Raw genomic sequence first — 25,926 nt, forward strand, 5'->3', positions numbered from 1 at the left:
AACTTTTATTTTCTCTTCCTTCTTGATGAAATATAATCTTCCCGATGGGTGCAGCAGCAGCACTCAGTAGGATTCAAGGACTGAGTCCTCAACAGAAGCAGAAGTGTTTGCAAATCACCTGCAGCGGGTGCAGACGCCTGTCCTACTTTCCAAAGGCGGGAACATGAGCCCAGCAGCCAGGGTGTCTTCGACTGAAGCGTATAAGCTACAGTTTACAACGACCCACAATATTTTCAGTGGATCCTTAGCAGGGGACTGGATGAAGCGAGGCTGTTGTCAGGGCGGGGGCAGAGTCAGGGCGGGACCTGAGCAGGAGAGCGCCGCTAGAGGTGGGTGGAGGCGGGGCCAAGCCACAGCTGGTGGACTGTCATCAGCATAGGATGGTGGCAGAGATTTATTTCTCCAGGACTCTGTGGGATAGCGCGAGGCTGGAGGCATGGAGTCCCCGGTTTCCCCAGGAGGGCGCGCCCTAGCCGCCGCCGCCGCTGCTGCTGTGGGGTCTGGGGCTGACTACGTGACAGATGTGGGGGGCGGAGAGACGGCGAACCTAGAGACCCTCAAGGAGCTAGGGTATGGAAAGTACTTCGGGGTTCGGGGAGGGTGGGGATTTGGGGAACTGATTTAAGATTTGGTGGGGAGCGAGGACGGGAGGGGAGCCGGGAGGAGCTGGATGGGAACCTGTTAGCTACGTTACTGCACCCCCATATCAGGTTGAACCCGCGGTGGGGGAAGACTGGAGGAGGGCGGATCTAGAGTTGAAGTCTCTCTCTCTGTCTTTGTCTCTCTCCTTATCTTCATTCCTTCCTTTTAAAATTAAATTAAATTAAATTATTGCCTCCAGAGTTATCGCTGGGGCTCGTGCCTGCATTACAAATCCACTGCTCAGGAGTTGGGCGGTAGAGTATTAGGTTAAGTGTACGGGGCGCAAAGCGCAAGGACTGGCATAAAGATCCTGGTTCGAGCCCCGGCTCCCCACCTGCAGGGGAGTCGCTTCACAAGCGGTGAAGCAGGTCTGTAGGTGTCTACCTTTCTCTCCCCCTCTCTGTCTTCCCCTCCTCTCTCCATTTCTCTCTGTCCTATCCAACAACGACAACAACAATAATAACTACAACAATAAAACAACAAGGGCAACAAAAGGAAATATATATAAATCCACTGCTCCTGGCGGCCATCTTTTCCCACTGTTGTTGTTGCTGCTGCTGTTGTATAGGGCAGAGAGAAATTGAGAGAGGAGGGGAAAACAGAGAGGGGGAGAGAAAGATAGACACCTGCGGACCTGCTTCACTGCTTGCGAAGTGACCCCCTGTAGATGGGGAGCCGGGGGCTCCCCAGGATCCTTGAGCGGTTCCTTGCGCTTTGTGCTATGTGTGCCGAATGCTAAGTGCGCTTTGTGCTATGTGCGCTTAACCCGCTGCATTACCGCCGACCCCCTTTCTTTCTTTCTTTCTTTCTTTCTTTCTTTCTTTCTTTCTTTCTTTCTTTCTTTCTCCTTTATTTCTTTCTTTCACCAGAACAATATCCAGCTCTAGTTAGTGATAGTGATGGGAAATTATTTTATTATTATTATTATTTTATTATTACCAGAACACTGCTCAGCTCTGGTTTATGGTGGTGCGGGGATTGAACTGGGACTTTGGAGCCTCAGGCACAAGACTCTCTTTGAATAGACATTATGTTATCTATCCCCGCCCTACTTTTTTTTCTTTATGGGGGGGATTAATGGTTTACTGTCAACAATAATGTTACATGTAAAACATTTCTCAGTTTTCCACAACAATTTCTCCCCCCGCCCGCAAAGACCTGAATACTGCCTCCCATCCCAGAATCTTTTTAAAAAATATTTATTTACTTATTTATTTCCTTTTGTTGCCCTTTTTTTATTGTTATAGTAATTGATGTCATTGTTATTGCATAGAACAGAGAGAAATGGAGAGAGGAGGTGAAGACAAAGACACCTGCAGACCTGCTTCACTGCCTGTGAAGTGACTCCTTTACAGGTGGGGAGTCAGGGCCTCAAACCGGGATCCTTATGCTAGTCCTTGCGCTTTGTGCCATGTACACTTAACCCGCTGGGCTACCGCCGGACTCCTACATCCCAGAGTCTTTTACTTTGGTGCATACATGAAACCCAGTCCAAGCTCTGCTTTGTGTTTTCCCTTCTGTTCTTATTTTTCAACTGGTGATGAGAATTTAATCTGGGCCTTTCTCGAGATGCTTTCAATACAGAAAATGAGATACACAGGACTCCAAAGGCATCGAATTGTGTTTTTATAAAGATATTTAAAATTGAGTATAAACAGACACTTGTGACTCATAATATCTGTGTTTCTAAGCTGACACATTGAACAAGATTTTAACTGGAAACAAGGGTAACAAACCAGAATTTGGAAGGAGTGAGTAGGGTACTTCCAAGTGTCTGTGATAGCTGTCACGTGACTTATGTGTATTTTCTATCTGGAACCAGAGCTTCTTCTGAATGTGTTGCCTCCATTCGTTGTAGACAAAAGTCTCAATTCCAATAGAGTCCAGTGAAAATAAACATTATTTTCTTCTTGAAATTGAGGCTCGTGAATTCAAATTTACGGAGTCATATAGCCCTGAGGAATCTATGGATCTTAGGGTCAAATGCTTGGGGGCCAGTCCCAGCAGATTATTAGGGTATCCTGGAGGAGGAGGGGTGTCAGCAAAGAATGAGACACGAGTGAGTTGATGCTGAATCAAGCTCAAGCAGACATCTCTGTCATACTTAAGCAGAACTTTATTTTTATAGTCTCATAAGGCTTAGATCATTAAAACAAAAATCACCAAGGTGTAGATTACTAAAACAAAAATCACCAAGGCTTTAGTCACTAATACAAAAATTACCAAGGCTTTGATAATTAAAACAGAAATCACCAAGTAAGAACAGCACAAGTAGGGAACACCTCCTGCTTTGTGGAACATTCACATTCCAGGGGCACTTTCCTCCCTAGAGATCACATCACAGTTTCTATGTCTTTTGTTATTCCTGTACCTGTGTGCTAGGCAGATGTCCTATTGATTAAGGTTAATATTCTACCTGTATGTTTATGCCATCCTCTTGCCCCTATGCATCAGAAGCCAATGGTTCATAGAACGTTCAAGCTTGTTATTTTTCTAGGGGTCTTAAACAAATTGAGCAGCCCATTTTTCATAAAATCTGTTCCATTGTTTGATCAAGGAGTTTTGTTTTGTTCCTTACTGAGAAGGCACCAAGGTGGTGCTGACCTGGCCAGCTTCTCCATAAAGTTAAGCTCTCTAGCTGGAAATCATCTTCTGTGTATGCTCACTATGTGACCTAGGTTATCGTGTACTATTCCTGCATAAGGAAGTGGGAGCATAGTGGTGGGTGGTAGATTAAAAGGCCCATTGTATCTAGGCAGGTACCATAACTTTCCATTTATTAATTATGCTATGTAAGGTGGTCCCTCCACTGTGCGAAGAACCAATCTTTCTCTATATTTTAGGGGGAATACTAAAGGAAGTAGTGTAGATAAAGGGAAAAACATTTTTCCTGTTGGAGCCTCCTGAAAAAGTCTGCATTACTGATGTTGCTTGTTCCATTATGATCAGTCTTAACAGAGTGCAGTGTAGGTTTTGTCATTACTTTTGTTATTGGTTGCAGGGAAATCGTGAGGATGTGGTAGAGCCTGGCAGAGCTTGACCTGAGGTTCAACCTGGGTTCTTGTGCATTGTAACATGTGTGCTTAACCAGGTCCGCCCCACGCAGCCCCCCTTAGAGAAACTTGAATGGTTTAGTTCTGGAACCTCTTACTCCCCATAGTAAAGCAGTATTTCAGTAAAGTAAGTCATACATTTGTTTCAGTACAGGCCACCACGTTAGTCTGTTAAGTGTGCTATATAGCATTATGTCTCCAACAGCAATGTGCAGGGATTCTGAGGGAGGTAGCTCACCTTGTAGAGTACAAAGCTTACTATACAAAGCACTAGGTTGCTCTACTGCCCCCTGGTGAGAGTCGTTTGTCCTTGCAGTGGTGGCCTGCTGGGCAGCTGTCTAATATTGTTAAACAGATGTGCTTTCATCCAGGCCATGTGTTGCCACTTAGGGAGCATGGGCAGTATAGATTTGGCATCCTGTATGAGGGCCATAGGATTTTCTGGTTGGCAGATGAGAATTGGTTTACAATTAAAGACACTAGCTACATTAGCTTCTAACAGGAGAATCAGCCAGTTCTTTGAATCTGTGGAGCCAGGCATTGATTTTACTCCTCTAGTTATTAAAGTTCTAGATGGGGAGTCGAGCAGTAGCACAATGGGATAAGCACATGTGGCGCAAAGAACAAGGACTGGCGGAAGGATCCCCGTTCAAGCCCCTGGCTCCCCACCTGCAGGGGAGTCACTTCACAGGCAGTGAAGTAGGTCTGCAGGTGTCTATCTTTCTCTCCCCCTCTTAGTCTTCCCCTCCTCTCTCCATTTCTCTCTGTCCTATCTAACAACAACAACAATAACTACAACAACAATAAAAAGACAAGAAGGGCAACAATAGGGAAAATAAATAAAATAAAAAAAAAGAAAGTTCTAGATGGCATCTTCCAACATAAGGATTTTTGATCTGCATTGATTATCTATTATTTAGTGTAGATGACTTTGCCAGTGGTCTTAACTGGATCTTCTAGGTAGCTTTTTTTTTTTTTTTTTTTAAGATTTTATTTATTAATGAGAAAGATAGGAGAGAAAGAACCAGACATCACTCTGGTACATGTACTGCCAGGGATTGAACTCAGGACCTCATGCTTGAGAGTCTAGTGCTTCAGCCACTGTGCCACCTCCCAGAACACTCTTTTTGGGTAGCTTAAGGTAACTTCTAGGTCACTACTCAATGCTTTATTGAGTTTATGTTGGGGAAATGGTTAATTTTTTTTCAGTTTTTTTTTCAGAGTACAGGTAATAACTTTATATTTTAATTTTTTTCTGTTCTTTATAAAAAATATTTATTCCCTTTTGTTGCCCTTGTTTTTTATTATTGTAGTTATTATTATTATTATTGTAGTCATTGTTGGATAGGACAGAGAGAAATGAAGAGAGGAGGGGGAAGACAGAGAGGGAGAGAGAAAGATAGACACCTGCAGACTTGCTTCACTTCTTGTGAAATGACTCCCCTGCAGGTGGGGAGCTAGAGCTCCAATTGGATCCTTACACATGTCCTTGCGCTTTGTGCCATGTGTGTTTAACCTGCTGCGCTACAGCCTAACTCCCTTAAATTTTTATTTTATTTTATTTAAAATTTTTAATTATCTTTATGTATTGGATAGAGACAGCCAGAAATCAAGAGGGAAGGGAGGATAGAGAGGAAGAGAGACAGAGAGACACCTGCAGCACTGCTTTGCCACTTGTGATGCTTTCCCCCTGCAGGTGGGGACCAGGGACTCGAACCTGGGTCCTTGCGCACTGTAACATGTGCACTCAGCCAGGTGCACCACCATCCAGCCCCTTTATTTTATTTATTTATTTTTGTGAGCCTCCCCTTAAATTTTTATTTATAAAATGAAAATATTGACAAGGCTATAGGATAAGAGTGGTATATTTCCACACAGTTCCCACCACCAGAACTCCATATCCAATCCTTCCCTTGATAGCTTTACTATTATTTATTTATTTATTTATTTATTTATTTATTTATTTTTTATTTACCACAGCACTGCTCAGCTCTGGCTTATCATAATGCAGGGGATTGAACCTGGGACTATGGAGCCTCAGGCATGAGTCTCTTTGCATAACCATTATACTATCTACCCCTGCCTGCTTTCCTATTCTTTATCCCTCTGGGAGTATGGACTTAGGGTCATTGTAGGGTGCAGAAGGTCTGGCTTCTGTAATTGCTTTGCCGCTGAATATGGGCATTGGCAGGTCAATCCATACTTCCAGCCTGGCTCTCTCTTTCCCTTGTGGAGCAGGGCTCTGGGGAAGTGGGGCTCCAGGACACATGGTGGGGTCGTCTGCCTATGGAAATCTGGTTGGCATCATGGTATCATCTGGGATCTAGTGGTGAGATTCCCAGGCTGAAAGCAACTTCCTTGCAGAGCTCACGCCAGGTGTTGTCTCCAAGCCGTCATCTTGGCTTTGCCCCCCCTTTTTTCTATTTTCTTCACTCTTAAAGACATTTGCCAGATTCAAATGTTTCTCCTACAATTTCCTTACCTTGCCAGCTTACAGAATTGAGAAGCGTAAATACTTTGCTTAGATTATGGCTGGCTTAATAATCTATCCAGATCACAGAAAATGTCTTCTTATTATTAGTAATGATAATAATAACAATAATGATAATAATAATAATAATATAAGGCTGCTTTGCTTTCATATCATTTGTGTATTCACAGAAACCTGAAACCACATCTTCCCTCTGCAGGGATGCACTCCTTCCACTACCACTATCTGTTTCTGTCAGAGTCAGGTTTGCACTTTCTGGCTGTGGGCTCCATGAATGAACAGCCCTTCATCCAGTCTGACAATTGTGAAGGCTTAGGCCTGAGGATCCATGGATGGCAGCCATGGATGCTCAGTACTAGGAGATGGAAACCCAGAAGCATCACGCTTGGGGGAAGGGAGAATGAGTGGAGATGTGGAGATTGATGCTGGGTTACCACAACCAGGGCTCTGGTACATTCAAGGACTCCCAATTTCACCTCCACACTCCCGACAGAATCTCTGTGCTGTATTTTTAAAAGATATATTTTTTTATTTTTTATTTAAGAAAGGATTAATTAACAAAACCATAGGGTAGGAGGGATACAATTCGACACAATTCCCACCACCCAATCTCCATATCCCACCCCCTCCCCTGATAGTTTTCCCATTCTCTATCCCTCTTGGAGCATGGACCCAGGGTCATTGTGGGTTGCAGAAGGTAGAAGGTCTGGCTTCTGTAATTGCTTCCCCGCTGAACATGGGCGTTGACTGGTCGGTCCATACTCCCAGTCTGCCTCTCTTTTAAAAGATATTTTAGGGAGTCGGGCTGTAGCGCAGCGGGTTAAGCGCAGGTGGTGCAAAGCACAAGGACCGGCATAAGGATCCCGGTTCGAACCCCGGCTCCCCACCTGCAGGGGAGTCGCTTCACAGGCGGTGAAGCAGGTCTGCAGGTGTCTATCTTTCTCTCCCCCTCTCTGTCTTCCCCTCTTCTCTCCGTTTCTCTCTGTCCTATCCAACAACGATGACAACAACAATAATAACTACAACAATAAAACAACAAGGGCAACAAAAGGGAATAAATAAATAAAAAAATATTAAAAAAAAGATATTTTATTTACTTATTTTGGATAGAGACAGAGAGAAGTTGAGAAGGAAGGGGAGAGAGAGAGGGAGAGAGGGAGACACCTGTAGGACTGTTTCACTGCTCTTGCTCTTGAAGTTTCCCCCCTGCAATTGGGGACCAATGGCTTGAACCTGGATCTTTGTGCACTGTGGTGTGTGCACTCTATCAGGTGTGATACCACCTATCCCCTCTGTGTTGTGGGTCACTCCCGGTCCTCTGCCTCTCTGGCCAGCGGTGGTGGGGGATCAGAGTGGCCCCTGGGGGTCACAGGGTGGCCGTGGTGTCCAGGGTGATGTGCATGGAGAGGAAGAAGCCATGCTAGACTCATCCAGCTCAGGGAGAAGCCGCAGAGAGACAACTCATTTATTAGGGGGATTCAAGCAAGCAGATATACCTGTAGCCCAGAAAGAAGGTTGAGGTAATCATTAACCCAAACACAATGCAACACAATGCATAGTTACATCTTGACCTACAAAGTATTTGATCACAACTGGAAAGTTACTGTACAAGACTTTGTCATGAGCTCAACAATGCGGTTTTCTCTGGGGATAAATTACAGACACTTCAGGGCGGGGGTGGGGGGGGAGGAAGCAATTGAGTAATATTTGGACATTTGCAGCGGTTTTCAAGTCAGCTATACACAATACACAGTAATTAATGGCCTTTTTAAAATATTCTTTTTTTTATCCCATATTTAGGAACTACTCTCTTCCCTGATCCAGCTTTATAGCCCTTTTTCCAGCCATGACATCATCCCCTCAGAAAATAACTTGGGTCTACCTGCATATTAGATGTCAGTCCCAGGAAAAAACCCAGTAAAGTCATGGGCCCTTTGGAATATACCTAATTTTTTTAATGCTTTATTATATTTATTGAATAGAGACAAATCGAGAAGGAACTGGGACAAAGGAAGGGGGCAGGAGACAGGTGGGGTGGGAGGAGGAAGGAAGAGAGAGACCTGCAATACTGCTTCACCACCTGTGAAGCTTTCCCCCTGTGTGTGAGAACAGGAGCCTTGAACCTGCGTCTTGGAGCATGGTAATGTGCATGCTCAACCAGGTATGCTACCACCTGACCCCTACAATATATATATATATTTTTTTTTCTTTCTGATTTTTTTATTGGGGAATTAATGTTTTACATTCAACAATAAGTACAATAGTTTGTACATGCATAACATTCCCCAGTTTCTCATATAACAGTACAACCCCCACTAGGTCCTCTGAATCCTTCTTGGACCTGTATTCTCCCCACCCACCCACCCCAGAGTCTTTTACTTTGGTGCAATACGCCAATTCCATTTCAGGTTCTACTTGTGTTTTCTGATCTTGTTTTTCAACTTCTGCCTGAGAGTGAGATCGTCCCATATTCATCCTTCTGTTTCTGACTTATTTCACTCAACATGATTTTTTCAAGGTCCATCCAAAATCGGCTGAAAATGGTGAAGTCACCATTTTTAATAGCTGAGTAGCATTCCATTGTGTATATATACCACAACTTGCTCAGCCACTCATCTGTTGTTGGACACCTGGGTTGCTTCCAGGTTTTGGCTATTACAAATTGTGCTGCCAAGAACATATGTGTACACAGTCTTTTTGGATGGATATGTTGTATTCCTTAGGATATATCTCCAGGAGAGGAATTGCAGGATCATAGGGTAGGTCCATTTCTAGCCTTCTGAGAGTTCTCCAGACTGTTCTCCACAGAGGCTGGACCAATTGACATTCCCACCAGCAGTGCAGGAGGGTTCCTTTGACCCCACACCCTCTCCAGCATTTGCTGCTGTTACCTTTTCTGATGTATGACATTCTCACAGTAGTGAAGTGGTATCTCGTTGTTGTCATTATTTGCATTTTTCTGACAATCAAAGACTTGGAGCATTTTTTCACGTGTTTCTCAGCCTTTTGGATCTCTTCTGTGGTGAATATTCTGTCCATGTCCTCCCCCCATTTTTGGATGGGGTTATTTGTTGTCTTGTTGAGTTTGGCAAGCTCTTTATATATTTTGGTTATTAAACTCTTGTCTGATGTATGGCATGTAAAGATCTTCTCCCATTCTGTGAGGGGTCTCTTGGTTTGGGTAGTGGTTTCTTTTGCTGTGAAGAAGTCTTTTAATTTGATGTAGTCCCATAGTTTTATACTTGCCTTAGTCTTCTTTGTAATTGGATTCATTTCATTGAAGATGTCTTTAAAATTTATGCAGAAAAGAGTTCTGCCAATATTTTCTTCTAAGTATCTGATAGTTTCTGGTCTAACATCCAAGTCCTTGATCCACTTAGAATTTACTTTTGTATCTGGTGAAATACAGTGGTTCAGTTTCATTCTTCTGCATGTTTCAACCCATTGTTTCCAACACCATTTGTTGAAGAGACTCTGGTTTCCCTATTTAATAGTCTGGGCCCCTTTGTCAAAGATTAGATGTTCATAGGTGTGGGGGCTCACTTCTGGGCTCTCAATTCTATTTCACTGGTCAGTGTGTCTATTCATGTTCCAGTATCAAGCAGTTTTGATGACAATGGCCCTATAATGCAATTTGAGATCTGGGAGTGTGATGCCTCTGGTTCTGTTCTTTTTTCTCAAGATTGTTTTGGCAATTCTAGGTCTTTTCTGGTTCCAGATAAACATTTGTAGCATTTGTTCTATTCTCCTAAAAAATGTGCTTGGGATCTTGATGGGGATAGCATTAAATTTGTAGATGGCTCTGGGTAGTATATTCATTTTGATGATGTTAATTCTACCAACCCATGAACATGGAATATCTTTCCACTTCTTTGTGTCTTTTTCAATTTCCTTGAGTAGTGACTCATAATTTTCAGTATACAAGTCTTTCACTTCTTTGGTTAGGTTTACTCCTAGATATTTTATTGTTTTATAGTTGCTATAGTAAAAGGAATTGATTTCTGGATTTCAATTTCTTCTAGTTTAGTGTTTGCATAGAGGAATGCCACTGAATTTTCAATGTTAATTTTGTAGCCTGACACCTTACTGTGGAATATACCTAATTTTTTTTTCTGGTCCATTTTGATTCACTTCTATCATCCTACTCTCACTTCTTGTCTAAGTCACACGTACACCTATTACTACTTCCAAGTGTCCTTCCTTTTTCCTCTTCCCTCTCAGATAAGACAAACAATGCCTAACTTCCCCCCGGTGTTTTTTCTGTCTCTCTTTTTTTTTTATTGGAGAATTAATGTTTTACATTCAACAGTAAGTACAATAGTTTGTACATGCATAACATTCCCCAGTTTCCCATATAACAATACAACCCCCACTAGCTCCTCTGAATCCTTCTTGGACCTGTATTCTCCCCTACCCACCCCAGAGTCTTTTACCTTGGTGCGATACGCCAAAATATTGTTTTATTTAATTAAATTTTTATTTTGCCTCCAGGTTTATTACTGTGGCTTGAATCTACTATTTTTTTTCCGTTTTTGTTTTATCATTGTTGTGGTTATTATTATTATTGTTGTTATTAGTGTCATTGTTGGATAGGACAGAGAGAAATTGAGAGAGGAGGGGAAGACAGAGATTGGGAGAGAAAGATAGACAGACCTGTTTCACCACTTGTGAAGTGAACCCCCCTGCAGGTGGGGAGCCAGGGGCTTAAACCGAGATCGTTATGCTGGTCCTTGCACTTTGGGCCACGTGTGCTTAACCCAGTGCTCTACCGCCTGACCTCCTTGGCCTTTGTTTTAAGGGGGGCAGAGTGGCATGTACAGAAAGATAGCCCCTCATCATTAGTTCACGAGGTCAGGGGGGACCTGTCATTGTCTCTACACAGAAATGGGGAGAATTTGGGGTCTACCTGCTCAAACTCTCATGGAAACAATGGTCTGGACTTCTCAGACAGTGGACCCATTTCCCACACTGTGTTGTCTTGCTTGTCCTTCCAGGGCTATGGGAGACTTGTCAGAGACTTAGTTCTTTCTGTCTGTAAGTCTTCCCAGTTTCTCCCCAGAATCAAGAAGAAGCCATGAACCCTCAGAATCAGTTGTGACAGAAGGGTCAGAGCAGCAGTATTCACTGTCAAGGTGACCCATTGTGCTTCCACCATCCAGCCTGGACTCCCCTAGGCCACACAGGGTTCCTGACCTTAGCTGACAGCAGTGGCTCTTTCCCTCCCCACCCTCAAATCTCCTCAAAAACACTTTTTTTAAAAAAAAAAAGTTTATTTATTTATTTATTTTACCAGAGCACTGGTCATCTTTGGCTTATGGTGGTGGTAGTGGTGGTGGTGGTGGGGGAATTGAACCTGGAACGTCAGGCATGAGAGTCTCTTTCGATGACCATTATACTATCTACCCCTGCTATTTATTTATTTATTTCTAAATATTTTATTTATTTATTAATGAGAAAGATAGGAGGAGAGAGAGAAAGAACCAGACATCACTCTGGCACATGTGCTGCCGGGATCCAACTCAAGACCTCATGCTTGAGAGTCCAAAGCCTTATCACTGCGCCACCTCCTGGACCACGCATTTATTTATTTACCATTGGATAGAGAAAGAGAAAAATTGAGAGGAAAGGGAAAGATAGAGAGACAGAGAGACACCTGTAGCCCTGCTTTACCACTTGTGAAGCTTTCCCCCTGCAGGTGGGAACCAGGGGCTTGAACCTGGGTGCTTGCATACTGTAATGTGTGTGCTTAACCAGGTGCACCACTGCCTGGATCCCCCCTTCTCAAACACTACATATATTCATTTATCTTATAGAGATAGAGAGAAATTGAGAGGAGAGAGGAGAGGAAAGGAGAGGAGGGGAGAGATATCTGTAGCACTATTTTTACTATTTCTGAAGCTTCCTCCCATGCAGGTGGAGTTCCCAAACACTTCCTTTTTTAAAATTTATTTATTTATTTATTTATTTTTGTTGCCCTTGTTTTTATTGTTATAGTTATTATTGTTATTATTGATGTTGTCAGTGTTGGATAGGACAGAGAGAAATGGAGAGAGGAGGGGAAGACAGAGAGGGGGAGAGAAAGACACCTGCAGACCTGCTTCACTGCTTGTGAGAGGACTCCCCTGCAGGTGGCGAGCCAGGGGCTTGAGCTGGGATCCTCATGCCGGTCCTTGCGCTTTGCGCCACAGGCGCTAAGCCACTGTGCTACTGTCCGACTCCTCCCCAAACACTTCTAATCATACCCACCCCAGACCTCAGGCTCCATCTCTACAGGCAGTGGAGGGAAGCCAAGGGGCTTGAACTGAGCAGAGGCTCAAGTGAGAGAGACCTTGGGGTGGGGAGACCCCTGCCTTGCCCAGTGTCAGCCAGGGACAAGGGGCTTCCTTCTGCCTCAGTCTCCTGTCCACACCCACGAGGCTGTCCACACTGAGTGAGATGTTGTGTGGGCACAGCTGGGTCACATACAATTCCTGCTTTGTGCCTAGACACCCCATGACACACCAGAGATTCAGGACCTCAGAGCCTGGGAAACATGGTTCCTGTTTCTTTTTTTTTTTTAATTCACATTCTTTAAAAATTTTTTTTAATAAAAATGTTTATTTATTTTAATGTATTTTTATTTATTCCCTTTTGCTGCCCTTGTTGTCTTATTGTTGTAGTTATTATTGTTGTCGTCATTGTTGGATAGGACAGACAGAAATGGAGAAATGAGGGGAAGACAGACAGGGGGAGAGAAAGACACCTGCAGACCTGCTTTACCGCCTGTGAAGCGACTCTCCCGCAGGTGGGGAGCCGGGGGCTCGAACCGGGATCTTTATGCGGGTCCTTGCGCTTTGCGCCACGTGCGCTTAACCCGCTGCGCTACTGGCCGACTCCCTTAAAATTTTTTTATTTATAAAAAGGAAACATTGACAAAACCATAGGTTCTAAATAAGGGGCTTTGACAATTCAACTTATTCCAGAGAGTTTCCTGAGTTCTTTCTGCAGGGGGCAGCAAACATGGAAGAAGCCTGTGGGGAGCCTGGCTAATAGGAATTTTGGCCCCGCGAGCTTTCTGCAATTGGTTAGTGCTGTCCCAGCTCATTTTGGGACTGCTGATAGTATTAGTTGGCTTGCCTTGAGCTGCAGCTTGAGCTACAAGGCTCCCTTCATGCTGAGGATGGGTCTGGAATTCTGCTGGAGGACCTGGTCCTCAGACCTATTGGGTGAACCATCCCTCTGGGAGGGTGTGGGCTGTGAGCGGCTCAGGTGCCCCTGCTGGAGCTCACCAGGAAACACTGGAAGGAGAATCACCTGTTTCCCAGTGAACCCAGCACTGCTTTCATCCACAGCACCATCTTTCTTGTTCTCTGTGTCATGATTACTTGTCACCGGTTCTGGAGGCTCTGTCTTGTTCTTTCTTTTTTTGCTCAGGGCTTGGGTGTTTCTCTCTCTCTCTCTCTCTCTCTCTGTGTCAGGACAGCTCTCCTTGTTACAAAGATTTTGTTACAGTCTTTCTGTTCTGAAAGGAAATGCAGAGGTAATTTAATTCACACACTCCTGTAATCAAAGCTTAAAATCAATGTAAAGTGCTATTTGTCACAAAAGTATTAAATATTGATTTATAGGAGCATTACAGTTTGGTGGAGGGCAAGATGTGTTGGCACTCATCTTGGAAAGATGTGGAACCATGTCCCCATGATGCAAACAATCTACTATGTCAACATTCCCTCAACAAACTGCTGAAATTTAATTATAACACAATGCGGTTTTAATATGTAAAATTTAGATGGACTATATTGATAGCATAGATTAAATTATCAGGCACTTGCATATTTATGTAAACTGTACGCACAATAGATATGGACATAAACTGGCAGAGTAAGCTGTGGCTGTGAGGGCCCTGCAGGTGAGTCACTCTCGGGAAAGTACCGAGCACATAGTCCCATCTGCTTTCCTTCCATAGCGTTGGTGTCTTTCTGGAAGTCAGTGTTAGTGTGGGACGAACAGTGATGCTCTGTCTCTACAGGACTCATCAGGTCCTAAAATCCAGGTCAGGGTGGTCGGGGACTGGAGCCAGTTGGGAGGGACCCGGTCCTGGTCAGGGCTGGCAGCTTGGATGGGCAGGAAGTGTAGACAGGGACCAGGTGGTGGAATATGCCTGAGTGGTTAGACCTGCTGAGTGCAGGAAAGTGGGCGGGGCGAGTTTAAGCTTTGAAGCCAAGGGTTGAGTAAGACTGTGGGCAGGGCCTTGGGGGGGGCGTGGCGGGGCAAGGTTCAGGGATTGTGAGAGCTCCTAACTTCTCTGCTCTCAAGGGACTTGTCCAAAGGTTGCACTCTCACCACGTGGATCCCACCGGGCCTTGGTGCCAGACCACTGCTGCACAGAGGACGCGACTTTGCGACCACCCCCCACAGAGGGGCAGCGCTGGCGGTTCTGGGCCTAAGACCCTGGAGCGCCTGGCCGCGCCTCCTGCTCCTGCTGCTGCCTCTATGGGGACTGGCGCTCTGGGGCGCTGCAGGTGAGGGGGCAGAGAGAAGGGAGGCCCCTACGAACCCCCCAAGGGGCGTGTGTGATGGAGTAAGATAGGAAGAGACTACTGAGAGAGCAATGCCTCCTGGAGTTTTGGGGGTGGGGGTGGGGGGTGGGATAGGGCAGTTGAAGAATTGACCAGGGTTTTGGTAGGGCAGGGTGGGGCTCCCGTTGTCCACTCTCACAATTTCTCAATGTCTCCCTCCCTTTCGTGGCATCTAGAATGTAGTTATCAACATTTTCAATGCTTAGACCACATCTTAGGGTGTTTTTTTTTTTTTAATTATTTTTCTGGATAAGAGGAGTATAATTCCACACAATTCCCACCACCAGAGTTCTGCATCCCACCCCCTCCATTGGAACCTTTTTCTTTTCTTTTCTTTCACTTTCACTTTCTCTCTTTCTTTCCTCCTCCTCCTCCTCCTCCTCCCCCCTCCCCCTCCCCCTCCCCCCCCCTCCTCCTTTCAGTTCTGGCTTATGGTGGTGCCGAGGCTTGAAACTGGAACTTCGAAGCCTCATATCTGAGAATCTGTTTGCATAACCATCATGCTATTTACCTTCTGTCCATGCTTTCCTATTATTTATTTCTCTGTGAGTATGGACCCAGGGTCATTATGGGGTGCAGAAGGTGGAAGGTCTGGCTTCTGTAATTGCTTCCCTGCTGAACATGGGTGTTGGCAGGTCAATCCATACTCCCAGCCTGCCTCTCTCTTTTCCTAGTGGGTCAGGGCTCTGGAGAGGCGGAGCTCCAGGACACATTGGTGGGGTCATCTGCCCATGGAAATCAGGTTAGCGTCATGGTAGAGTCTGCAACTTGGTGGTTGAAAAGCATTAAGATATAAAGCAGAACAAACTGTTTAATAGTCAGTAATCAAAAGGAGAATATAGCAGATAAGATTTGGGGACTTCATTTTGGAAAAAGCCAGGAAGTGTATTTTAAGTATATTCCAAGGGGTCCATGACTACTAATTTGCCTAGGCCCAACAGTTGACATGCAGGTGGGTAAAGCTGTTGTCTGGGGAGATGTTGTCAGTGTTGGAAATAGGACTGGAAAGCTGGATCAGGGAAGAGAGTAGCTCCAAAATCTGCAAAAAGTATATAAATATTGTTAACTGTAAATTCCATTGATCTGACCTGGGGCCCATATTCAGCACAGGAGCCCATGTGATCTCTGCATCCCTGTAGGTCTGAGCTTGCATCCCATAGTCACAGCTAGGAACATTCTAGGCTGTACTCACTTCAGGACTTGTCTTCCTTGAGTGGCAGAGTATGTTGACCCAGCTCCCTTTGGAGAGTGGGGTAGTCCCTACCATTGTTCCACATGAGGGCAAGTTCCTGGAGAGGTTGACAAGAGGTTCCAGGGTGCTTTCTAATACATAAAATTCAATGAAGGCGTTACAAAGAAATCCAGTTAGATTAGACCTAGCAGGCTGACTTAGGAGCCCATGTTGCCTCAGTGAAGAACTGAGCACAGAATGCTTAGCAAAAAAGGGGAGAAGATGGTAGTATCTAGGACCATGGGATCAGATTCTAGATACAGACTGATTTCAGGTTAGGTGGTTACAAAGCTGTTTAATAAGCTGGGATCTAGAGTCAGCAGGTGAGAGCAGGGTGAGGGGTTGCTCTTGAATAAAGGCCTGGACACTAGGCTGGGGCTGGGTGTGCTGAAACAGGAGCTGCTCAGGGCAGGCTTTGGAGAAAATGCCTGTGTCTTTTGTAAAAGGCCTGTGTCTTTTGTAAAAGGGGTAGAAATTCTACCCTGGGCATCATGGATCCCATGGGTGTATGACCCTGAAAACTTGACCTCAGGAGCCTCAAGTTGGAGAAAAAAAACAAAACAGGACTTTATTTTCACAAACCTTTACTAAAATTTAGTTTTTTTTTCACCATGAATGGAGGCAACAAAGCTCAGGAGAATATCAGAACCCATGCTTTAGTTCCAGATAAAAACCTATGTCTTGGGAGTCGGGCAGTAGTGCAGCGGGTTAAGCGCAAGTGGCGCAAAGCACAAGGACCTGTGTAAGGATCCTGATTTGAGCCCCTGACTCCCCACCTGCAGGGTAGTCGCTTTACAGGTGGTGAAGCAGGTCTGCAGGTGTCTTTCTCTCCCCCCTCTGTCTTCCCCTCCTCTCTCCATTTCTCTCTGTCCTATCCAACAATGACATCAATCACAACAATAACTACAACAATAAAACAACAAGGGCAACAAAAGGAAATAAATAAATAAATATTTAAACAAACAAACAAACAAACAAAAAACTCTGTGTCTCCTTTCTGAGGAGAGCTGTCATTACATCAATGGCAGTGAGTGGAGACTTCTGGTTTCCTTTACCCCAGAATCACCAGTGGTTTTATTGAACCACAGTGAGCTCCTAGTTTCTGATTTAAGAGAGACAAATATTCCCATACTCTCTAGCTTTGAAGAATTCTTTCTGTCCACACACTCACTGACTCCACAGCTGGCAAGTTCTCTATGTTTCATCCTGCCAGAGATCCTCTCTGTGGTTGATGCTCCGGTGACTGCCCCATCTTAAACTCCACACTAACCCGCCCCCCCCCCCCCACCACCACCCGGTTGGTCCTGTCTGTTTAAGTGCTCATTTGTCCCTCCTTCAGCTCTGAGTTCAGTTTCCACTGGGCCACATGTCTTTGTTCATCTGTCTCCAGGCCACACACCCAGATGCCAGTGCTTGGTTTATAGTAGGTGCAAGACAATTTTTTTGGTTAGATGAGTGATTTTTCAAGGAGTGAGGGATGAGCTGTCATAGTCGGCAAGTAGACAGAACAAGGTGGAGAAGGCGGGTGTGGGCTCCCTATCTGGCGCAGCACATGGGCATCACCTGGGCTCTCAGTCCTGCCAGTGTCCAGTGATCCCTCCCACCTGAAAACCTGCAGACATGCCAATAGTAGGATTCTCCAGGATACTGGAGGGAGAACTTCTGGCAGAGGTGGGAGGGGCCTCGTCCTGACTCCCCTGTTCTTTATCTAGGTGGAGCATCAAGGCTACTTGGCAGGAAAGCAGTGAAATGCCTATGAACTCTGAGTCATAGTCAATACTTGTAAAGTCCAAGAGCCCTGCTTGGCACCAAGGTCCAGAACTCCACCCTGTTGCCTTGGTGCTGTGTGCTGAGGACATAGTGACTGCTGAGACCAGTCCCCCACTTCCTCCTTCTCTTCTTATCTGTCTTTTGTTATCATTCAGCATCATCTCTACCTGCAGACCCAAGGGGGTGCAGGATGATTTTGCCTTGAGATTCATACTTCTGTTTCCCTCTTGCAGAGAGTCCCTGGGTGCTGCCTGTGGTGGAGGATGGCCCTGCTTCCTCAGCACGGGTGGCGATGGCACAACTACGTGAAGTGAACTCAGACAACAAGTCGTGGCCTCCTGGTAAGACCTGCCCGCCTGCCAAAAAAGGGGCAAGATGGCGGAGGGTGGAACCCCAGTCATAGCAGGATGTGTCTGTAATTTGGGAGTGTAGGGCACCCTGCCAGAGGGTGAGCCAGAAGGTAGATTCTAAAGATAGATTGATTGAAACAATAGTCACTGTGACAACAAAACACTGTGACATGAATACCGTTTTGAAATACAGCTATGAAGAAAACAACTTCTTGAAGGAGTTTTTTCAGAGCCAAATTGTGGACCAGCTTAGGAAACATTCAGCAGCCTCTGAGGATGCTGTGAGGACTGGAACTTGGTCTCTTGAGTGCTGGCCTCTCATTTAAACAGCTTCCCTGATCCAACTCTTCCTAATTCCCATGCCCACCTTTCCCTTAGAACTACAAAGGAGGCTGAGGTGACATCTGCAGAGCCTGTCCTACATGCCGTCCTTCCTTATGTTTCTTGTCTCATGCTATCTGCCTGCATCTTTCTCTGCGCTCTCTCTCTCTCTCTCTATATATATATATATATATAATTATCTTTATTTATTTATTAGAGAAAGAGAGAAATCAAGAGGGGGGATAGAGAGGGAGAGAGCCAGAGAGACACCTTTAACCTGGCTTCATCACTCTCAAAGCTTTCACCCTGCAGGTGGAGACTGGGGGCTTGAACCCAGGTCTTTGGGCACTGTAATGTGAATGCTTAACCAGGTGTGCTGCCACCTGGCCCATTTCTGCTCCATATTTACCATGTTACCTATTCTACTGATAGTCACAGACTTCTTCTCTGCCTTAGGGTCAACTTGGGGGCCTTGATTCAGCCTACCATACGGTGCTCCCCATGGAGAGGAAGACAGAATAGGACCTCCCATAACCCCCACCACCCAGGAGGCGCAGCAGCTACCCAAGGACACAGAACCATTGTCTCACTCGCACCCAGGCAGAGCTGCATAGATCAGAGTCAATCGTCACCTTAATATGGAGTAGTTAGGGTCTTTGTTTCCCCCAAGGCCTTCATGTTCCTTCACAGCTGCCAGTCCAGGAGCTCCCCTCACTGACCTTAACTCAGTGTTTAAGAGGAGATAAGTTGTGAGAGAGACCCACACCAGCCCAGGCCTGATGTCAGATCTTTGCTTTAATGCTTCCATGGTTGATCCCATCCTCCATGAGCAAGTTTTCTTCATCAAGAAATGGACCTGCTCTATTCTCATTTCAGACAAAGTGGCCCAGATGATGGCACAGTGACTAGAATGCTGGCCTTACAGCCATGAGGTCCCTAATCTGATCCTAGCATTGCATGTGCCAAGAGTCATGCTCTGCTTCTCTCTCTTTAATAAGTAAATGCATAAATAATTAAAAAAATATTTATTTTTTCCCTTTTGTTGGCCTTGTTGTTTTTTATTGTTGCAATTATTATTGTCATTGTTGTACAGGAGAGAGAGAAATGGAGAGAGGAGGGGAAGACAGAGAAGGGGAGAGAGAGACACCTGCAGACCTGCTTCACTGCCTGTGAAGCGACTCCACTGCAGGTGGGGATTTGGGGGCTTGAACCAGGATCTTTATGTCAGTCCTTGCACTTTGTACCAGGTGCATTTAACCCGATGTGCTACCACCCAACTCCCAATTTTTTTTTTTTTTTTACCAGAGTACTACTCACCTCTGGCTTATGGTGGTAAAGGGGATTAAACTTGGGACTTTGGATCCTCAGGCATGAGAGTTTCTTTGCATAACCATTATGCTATCTACTCCCACCCGATAAATGAATCTTTTAAAAATAATTTTATTTATTTAATGAGAGAGAGAGAGAGAGAGATACACAGAGAGAAAGACCAGAGAGCATTGTTCAGCTCTGGTTTATCGTGGAGGTGGTGACTGAACCTGGGACTTCAGAGCCTCAGGCAAGAGAGCCTTCTGCATAGCCATTATACTGTTTCCCCAGCCCATAAATAAATAAATCTCAAAAAAAAAAAAATGGTAGGACCTGGTGATGACACACATGGTAGAACACACACACACACACATTATTATGTGTGAGGATCTGGGTTCAAGCTCCCAGTACCAATCTGCAGGGGGGAAGCTTCACGAGCTGTAGGGCAGTGTCACAGGTGTTTCTCTTTCTTCATCACTCTGTTTCTATCTTTATCTGTCTTTATCATAAAGAAAACATAGGCACAAGGATTGGTGGAGTCAGCATGCAGGTACTGATTTTCCTCTTTCTACTACCCACCTTTGGGTGCTGATATGCTAATGAACTCCTAGACCTTGGTGTAAAAAAAAAAAAGGCTTGTGACACTGTCCTTTTAGATTTATTCTAAAGAGAATTACTGATGGAAACAATAGCCACTATGACATGAATACTGTTTTGAAACTCAGCTATGAAAGAAAACAACTTGTTGAAGGAGTTTTTCAGAGCCAAATTGTGGACCAGCTCAGGAAACAGCAGATTTCTCTAGTGACTTCCTGCCTCCCAGATCTGGCCTCAGGTTTTGTAGGTTACACGTACTGAGAGAATAAAAGCTGTTCTTTCTTTCTTTGTTTAAAAATGTATTTATTTTTAGTTATGAGAGAGAGAGAGAGAGAGAGAGAGAATGACCTGCAGCCTGCTCCACTGCTCGTGAAACTTCCCCCTTGCTTGTAGGGATGAGCGGCTTGAGCCCTGGTCCTCATGCATGATAATTTGTGCACTTTACTGGTCATACCACCAGCTCCAGAATTTATTTTTAAAGAAGATTGGATCTGAGAGAACCTGGGTTTGAGTCCTTGCTCCCCACCTGTAATGGAATATTTCGCAAGTAGTGAAGCAGGCCTGCAGATATCTTTCTCTCTCCTTTATCTCCCCTCCCCTCTCAATTCCTCTTTGTCCTATCAAATAAAATAGAAAAAAAAAAAAAAAGGAAAAAATGGCTACTGGGAGTGGTGCTGATATTAAGCCCCAGTGATAATCCTAGAGGAAAAAAAATTGAGGGCTGGAGAGATACTATAGTGGTAATGCAAAAGACTTTGGTTCTTGAGACTCCAAAGACCTAGGTTTAACCTAGGTCTATAGTGGTGTAGCACCACTATAAGCCAGAGCTGAGCCAATCTCTGATCTCTCCCTCTTTCTCTCTCTCTCTATATATATCTTTTCCCTATATCTCTCTAATTAAAAACACAAATAAAATATTTAAAAGAGATTTAAAATTAGCTTCTTATATTGTCAGGTCATCGAAATGGATGGGTTTCTAATACCCTCTGTTAATATAAAAGGTGCATCGTTCATAACCATGTCTTTTGTCTGCAGGAACACACTTCCTCCGCTACCACTATCTGTTCCTGTCAGAGCCAGGCCCACACCTGCCCCAGTTTCTGGTCAGAGGTTGTGTGAACCACCAGAACTTTATCCAGTTTGACAGTCATGTGGGCAAGGCAGAACCCCAGGTCCCATGGATGGCACATGTGGATGCCCAGTATTGGGAGACAGAGACCCAGAAGCTGAGGGCCTGGGCGAAACTCCAGCAGGGAGAGATGAGGACACTGATGTCCTATTACAACCAGAGCAGTGGTGAGTGGGGATCCCCATGCTCTTTCCTTCACAGGCTATGCTGAACCTCTAGGCAGCATTTCCCCATCATTGTTGTGTGTAAAATGATGAATGGACGTGTTATTTTCACTTTTATTTTCATGATAAAAAAAAAATAGAGGTCCAGAATTTTCTCAGACCTGGCACCTCATGAAAATTGCCTGAGGAGTTTTTTGTTGTTTTATTTTAATTTAATTTAATTTTTTTAACCCGAGCACTGCTCAGCTCTGGTTTATGGTGATGCCAGGGATTGAACTTCAGATTTTGGAGCCTCAGGTATGAGAGTCTTTTTGCATAAGCATTATGCTATCTTCCTGCCCTGGGGAGTTTTTCTCTTCTTTCTTTTCTTTTCTTTTTAAATTTTTAATTTTTTTTCCCTTTTGTTGCCCTTGTTTATCATCATTGTTATTGTTATTATTATTATTGTTGTTGTTGTTGTTGGATAAGACAGAGAGAAACTGAGAGAGGAGGGAAAGACAGAGAGGGGAGAGAAAGATAGACACCTGCAGATTGCTTCACCACCTGTGAAGTGAACCCCCTGCAGGTGGGGAACCAGAGGCTTGAACCAGGATCCTTAAGTTGGTCCTTGCGCTTTGTGCCATTTCCCTTCTTTTTTTAATGCTGATGCCCAACATTCACTGATTGGAGGCCTTGTTTGTGGATGGGGTTTCTTGACTTTCAGAGTTGTCTTTGTCAACTGTCACCTTCCTGTCCTCTTGTGCAGGTACACACACCATTCAGTTGATGTTGGGATGTGAGGTCCAGGAGGGCAGTGGCTCCAGAGGCTTCTGGAAGTTTGGCTATGATGGGCAGGACCATCTGATGTTGGAACTGGAGACTCTGAGCTGGGTGTCTTCCCACCTCATGTCCCGGAAGACCAAACACAGATGGGAGACGGAGCGCCACTATGCCTCTTACTACAAGGCCTACCTGGGCAGCCTCTGCCTCAGTTCTCTGCACAGGTATCTGGAGCTGGGAGGTCACAGCCTCACCCACAGAGGTAAGGCCCAGCCTGAGAATTCAAATGTTAATCTCAGCAAAAATACTTTCACCCAGAATAATGTCTGACCCAATGCCTAGGAGCCATCTTCCAATAAAGTTGACATCTAAGTGCCTATCACACCAAGATTCTGTCCTGGGAGCACTTTGAGAGAAAGAGGGGAGGAGTAGTCTGGGAGGTGGCACAATGAATAAAACACTGAACTCTCAAACTGGAGGTGTTCTTGACAGAGATTAGTTATGTCCCCAGTGTTCCCATTTCCCTCAACCCTCTACCCCTTTATGATGCTGGAGAGCTCAGGATCAAACAACGTGCAAACAACACTCCTCCCCAGCCTCCTCTCCTTTCCTTGCAGAGCAGCCCACAGTGCAAGTGACAAGGCACTCAGCTAAGGACGTGGGCACCACTTTGAGGTGCTACGCATGGAGCTTCTACCCCAGGGAGATCTCTGTGAGCTGGTGGCTGGGTGAGAAGGAGCTGAGCCAAGAGACTAAAAGACTGGAGACGCGGCCCAGCGGGGATGGCACCTACCAGACATGGGCAGTGGTGCGGGTGCCGCCAGGAAAGGAGACTCAGTACCGCTGTCGGGTGCAGCACTCTGGCCTGAGCCAGGCGCTGACTGTGGCCTGGGGTGAGGACGGGCTTGGCCAGGAAGGAACAATGGCTGGGGGGGAAGGTCCCAGAGCACCCAGAGACAGTGCTGTGATGATGGTACCCACTCTCCCTGCCTTCTTTAGAATCACCCTCTCTTCGTGAAGTCGATGCCATAATTCTCATTGTCGGCCTAGAAATCTCTCTGGGGATTGGAGTTGTGCTCCTCACCATGTGGTGCTTCAGAGGAAGGTGAAGAGGTGAAGGCCCTCTGGCTGGTTTAGCCCCTTATAGAGAAATGTTCTGGTCCTCCTCCTTGGGCAAAATTGATTCCTCCTTGAAACAGCAACTACTGCTGAGGCCCTGCCTGCTCCCAATTCCCATCTGTAAGAAAAGGCCCCCCCCCCCCAACACACACACACAGTGTGCTGAGGACCTGTGATCCCACAGTCAGAGGAGTCCATCAGCCATGGACGTGGATATGGACATGGACAGGACCTGGAGCTGGACAAGGGAGATGAGAACCCAGGGCTCCTTGTCTGTGCCCCATCCATTTCATCTCTTGTATGTTGTATTTTCCATAGGCTGGAATAATGAATTTTACCAGCTAGCTCCAGGTGAGTGTGGGGTGGGCAGGTAGGAGAAGACTCTGGCTTTCCAGATTTAGAACCCAAAGATGGAGGCGGGTGGTGGGACTAGTGCTTCCCTGTTTCCAGCCTTGTCTCAGCTTCCCATTATCTCTCAGTGTCCTTGAGTGAGGCATATGAGTAACCTTCATTCCTTCTTGCAGCTGGAGATCCATTGCCGGGATAGCCTGAGGGTGCTTCTTCCTGAGCAGGTGCTCTCTGGGTTGGAGAGAACTCACTGGAGCCAACCTAGGCTGCTGCGTGGGAGAGGGATCAGGAACTCATGCTGGAGGGATCAGGGACTCGTGTGGAGGGACTCTGGGACTCTCGGAGCCAGAAGGCAATTCCATGTGTGTTTAATCAGAAGAGCAGCTGTATTTATACTGCCAAGAAAGAAATAGTAGGGTGGAAACAGTATGTAGAGAGGGTGGAACGGAAAAAAGAGTGAAAACTAGTGGTGGAAAACAGGGTGTGACTAGGAGAGGGGGCGGAGCCAAAAGAGTGCCATTAACCAGTGAGATTAAACCAGTGCCCTGCAGGTAGGGCGGTTCTCTGGTAAACAGTGATTATGTAACTAGACCACAGCGTTAAGCAGGGGGGAGCTGGTATACTGCCCAACAATCCATCATTTCTCCCAAAGTCTGGAGAGGACAGGAGCTGCTTGGCATCAGTATTTCCACAATGTACAGCGTGTTGGAGAATGGTCCTCAGTACCAGCTTCATGTCCACCACTGGGGGAAGAGTGGTCTCAGACCTGTGTCTCCTCTGGCAATGAAGCTTAAGAGTAAAAGACTGGCCCATGATAACATTGCATCCTGAGAACTTCAGAAGGAAAGGAGAACCTTTTGTGGTCCACTTTGGATTTTTGTGTGCTGCCATTTTAAATGATTCTTCTTTAAAACACGTGCTTCTTAATGGAAACATCTTGATTAAACATCTATGGCAGAATTTTGATACCCCTTAATAGTTTATTTAAAAAATTTTTCATTGTCTTACATTGGTTTATTATATTATATGATTTAGAGGGTGGGGGTAGATAGCATAATGATGATGCAAATAGACTCTCATGCCTGAGGCTTCAAAGTCCCAGGTTCAATCCCCTGCACTTTCATAAGCCAGAGCTGAGCAGTGCTTTGGGAAAAAAAAATTATATGAGGGGGCTGGGTGGTGGCACAGCAGGTTAAGCGCACATAGTGTGAAGCACAAGGACCCTCACAAAGATCCTGGTTCAAGCTCTGGCTCTCCATCTGTATGTGGGGGGGTCACTTCATAAGCAGTGAAGCAGGTCTGAAGATATCTATCTTCCCCTCCTCTCTCAATTTCTTTCTGTCCTATCCGACAAGAACAACAGCATCAGCAAAAATACCAACAAGAACAACAACACCAGAAAAAAAGATGGCCACTAGGAGCAGTGGGTTTGTAGTGTAGGCACCGAGCCCCAGCAACAACCCTATAGGCAAAAAAAAAAAAAGACATGATTTAGGACTTTAATTACATTTATACAGATATATCTGTGTGTATACAGATACCACACCGGCCATTAAAGTCCCCAGGTTATTATGCCTAATAGAGCCACAACCTACTCTTCCTCCTACCTCCTCTACTGTGTTCCCTCTGATATCTACCACAGATTACATAGAGTCTAAAAGTAATGTTTGATTGCCATATTTTGCTTTAGTTATCTATTTGCAATATATGAGTGAAAGCATCTGACAGTAAGGCAAAATTTAATGAGAAGGAAAAGAAACCATACTAGATAAATAATTTTTTTACTTAGGAAATAATATAGTGTTGGGGTCTGGCAGTGACTCACCTGGTAGAGAATGTAAGTTACCGTGTGTGAGGGCCTGAGTTCAAGTTCCTGTTCCCCACTTGCAGTGGGGGAAGCTTCACAAATAGTGGAACAGTGCTGCAAATGTTTCTTTCTTTTCCTCTCTTTCCCTTTTCTATTTCTCTGCCTTTCTCAGAAAGACAGAGAGAGAGAGAGAGAGAAAGAGAGAGAGAAAGAAAGACAGACAGAAAGAAAGAAAGGAAGAAAGAAGGAGAAAACATTAAAACAGTTGCTGGGAACGGT

The 25,926-nt window shown here is 45.2% G+C and overlaps 1 protein-coding gene across 5 annotated transcripts in view; it reads left to right on the forward strand.

Annotated features, from left to right (window-relative positions):
• LOC103117185 (BOLA class I histocompatibility antigen, alpha chain BL3-7-like) overlaps positions 1-24,806 on the forward strand; it is a 64,734-nt gene extending 39,928 nt beyond the window's left edge. The window contains exons 1-8 of one of the 5 annotated variants that reach the window (XM_060197396.1): positions 14,436-14,687; positions 17,979-18,086; positions 21,357-21,617; positions 22,360-22,635; positions 22,991-23,266; positions 23,373-23,478; positions 23,811-23,843; positions 24,017-24,806. In XM_060197396.1, coding sequence (XP_060053379.1) covers positions 18,038-18,086; positions 21,357-21,617; positions 22,360-22,635; positions 22,991-23,266; positions 23,373-23,478; positions 23,811-23,820 — 978 coding nt within the window. In that variant the 5' untranslated portion in view covers positions 14,436-14,687; positions 17,979-18,037 and the 3' untranslated portion in view covers positions 23,821-23,843; positions 24,017-24,806. The other 4 variants (XM_016190011.2, XM_060197392.1, XM_060197394.1 and 1 more) reach the window with 4 other exon arrangements.
• The last annotated feature ends 1,120 nt before the right edge of the window (positions 24,807-25,926 follow it).

Source organism: Erinaceus europaeus, chromosome 9, assembly GCF_950295315.1.
Source record: "Erinaceus europaeus chromosome 9, mEriEur2.1, whole genome shotgun sequence".
In the NCBI taxonomy this organism is placed as follows: domain Eukaryota; kingdom Metazoa; phylum Chordata; class Mammalia; order Eulipotyphla; family Erinaceidae; genus Erinaceus; species Erinaceus europaeus.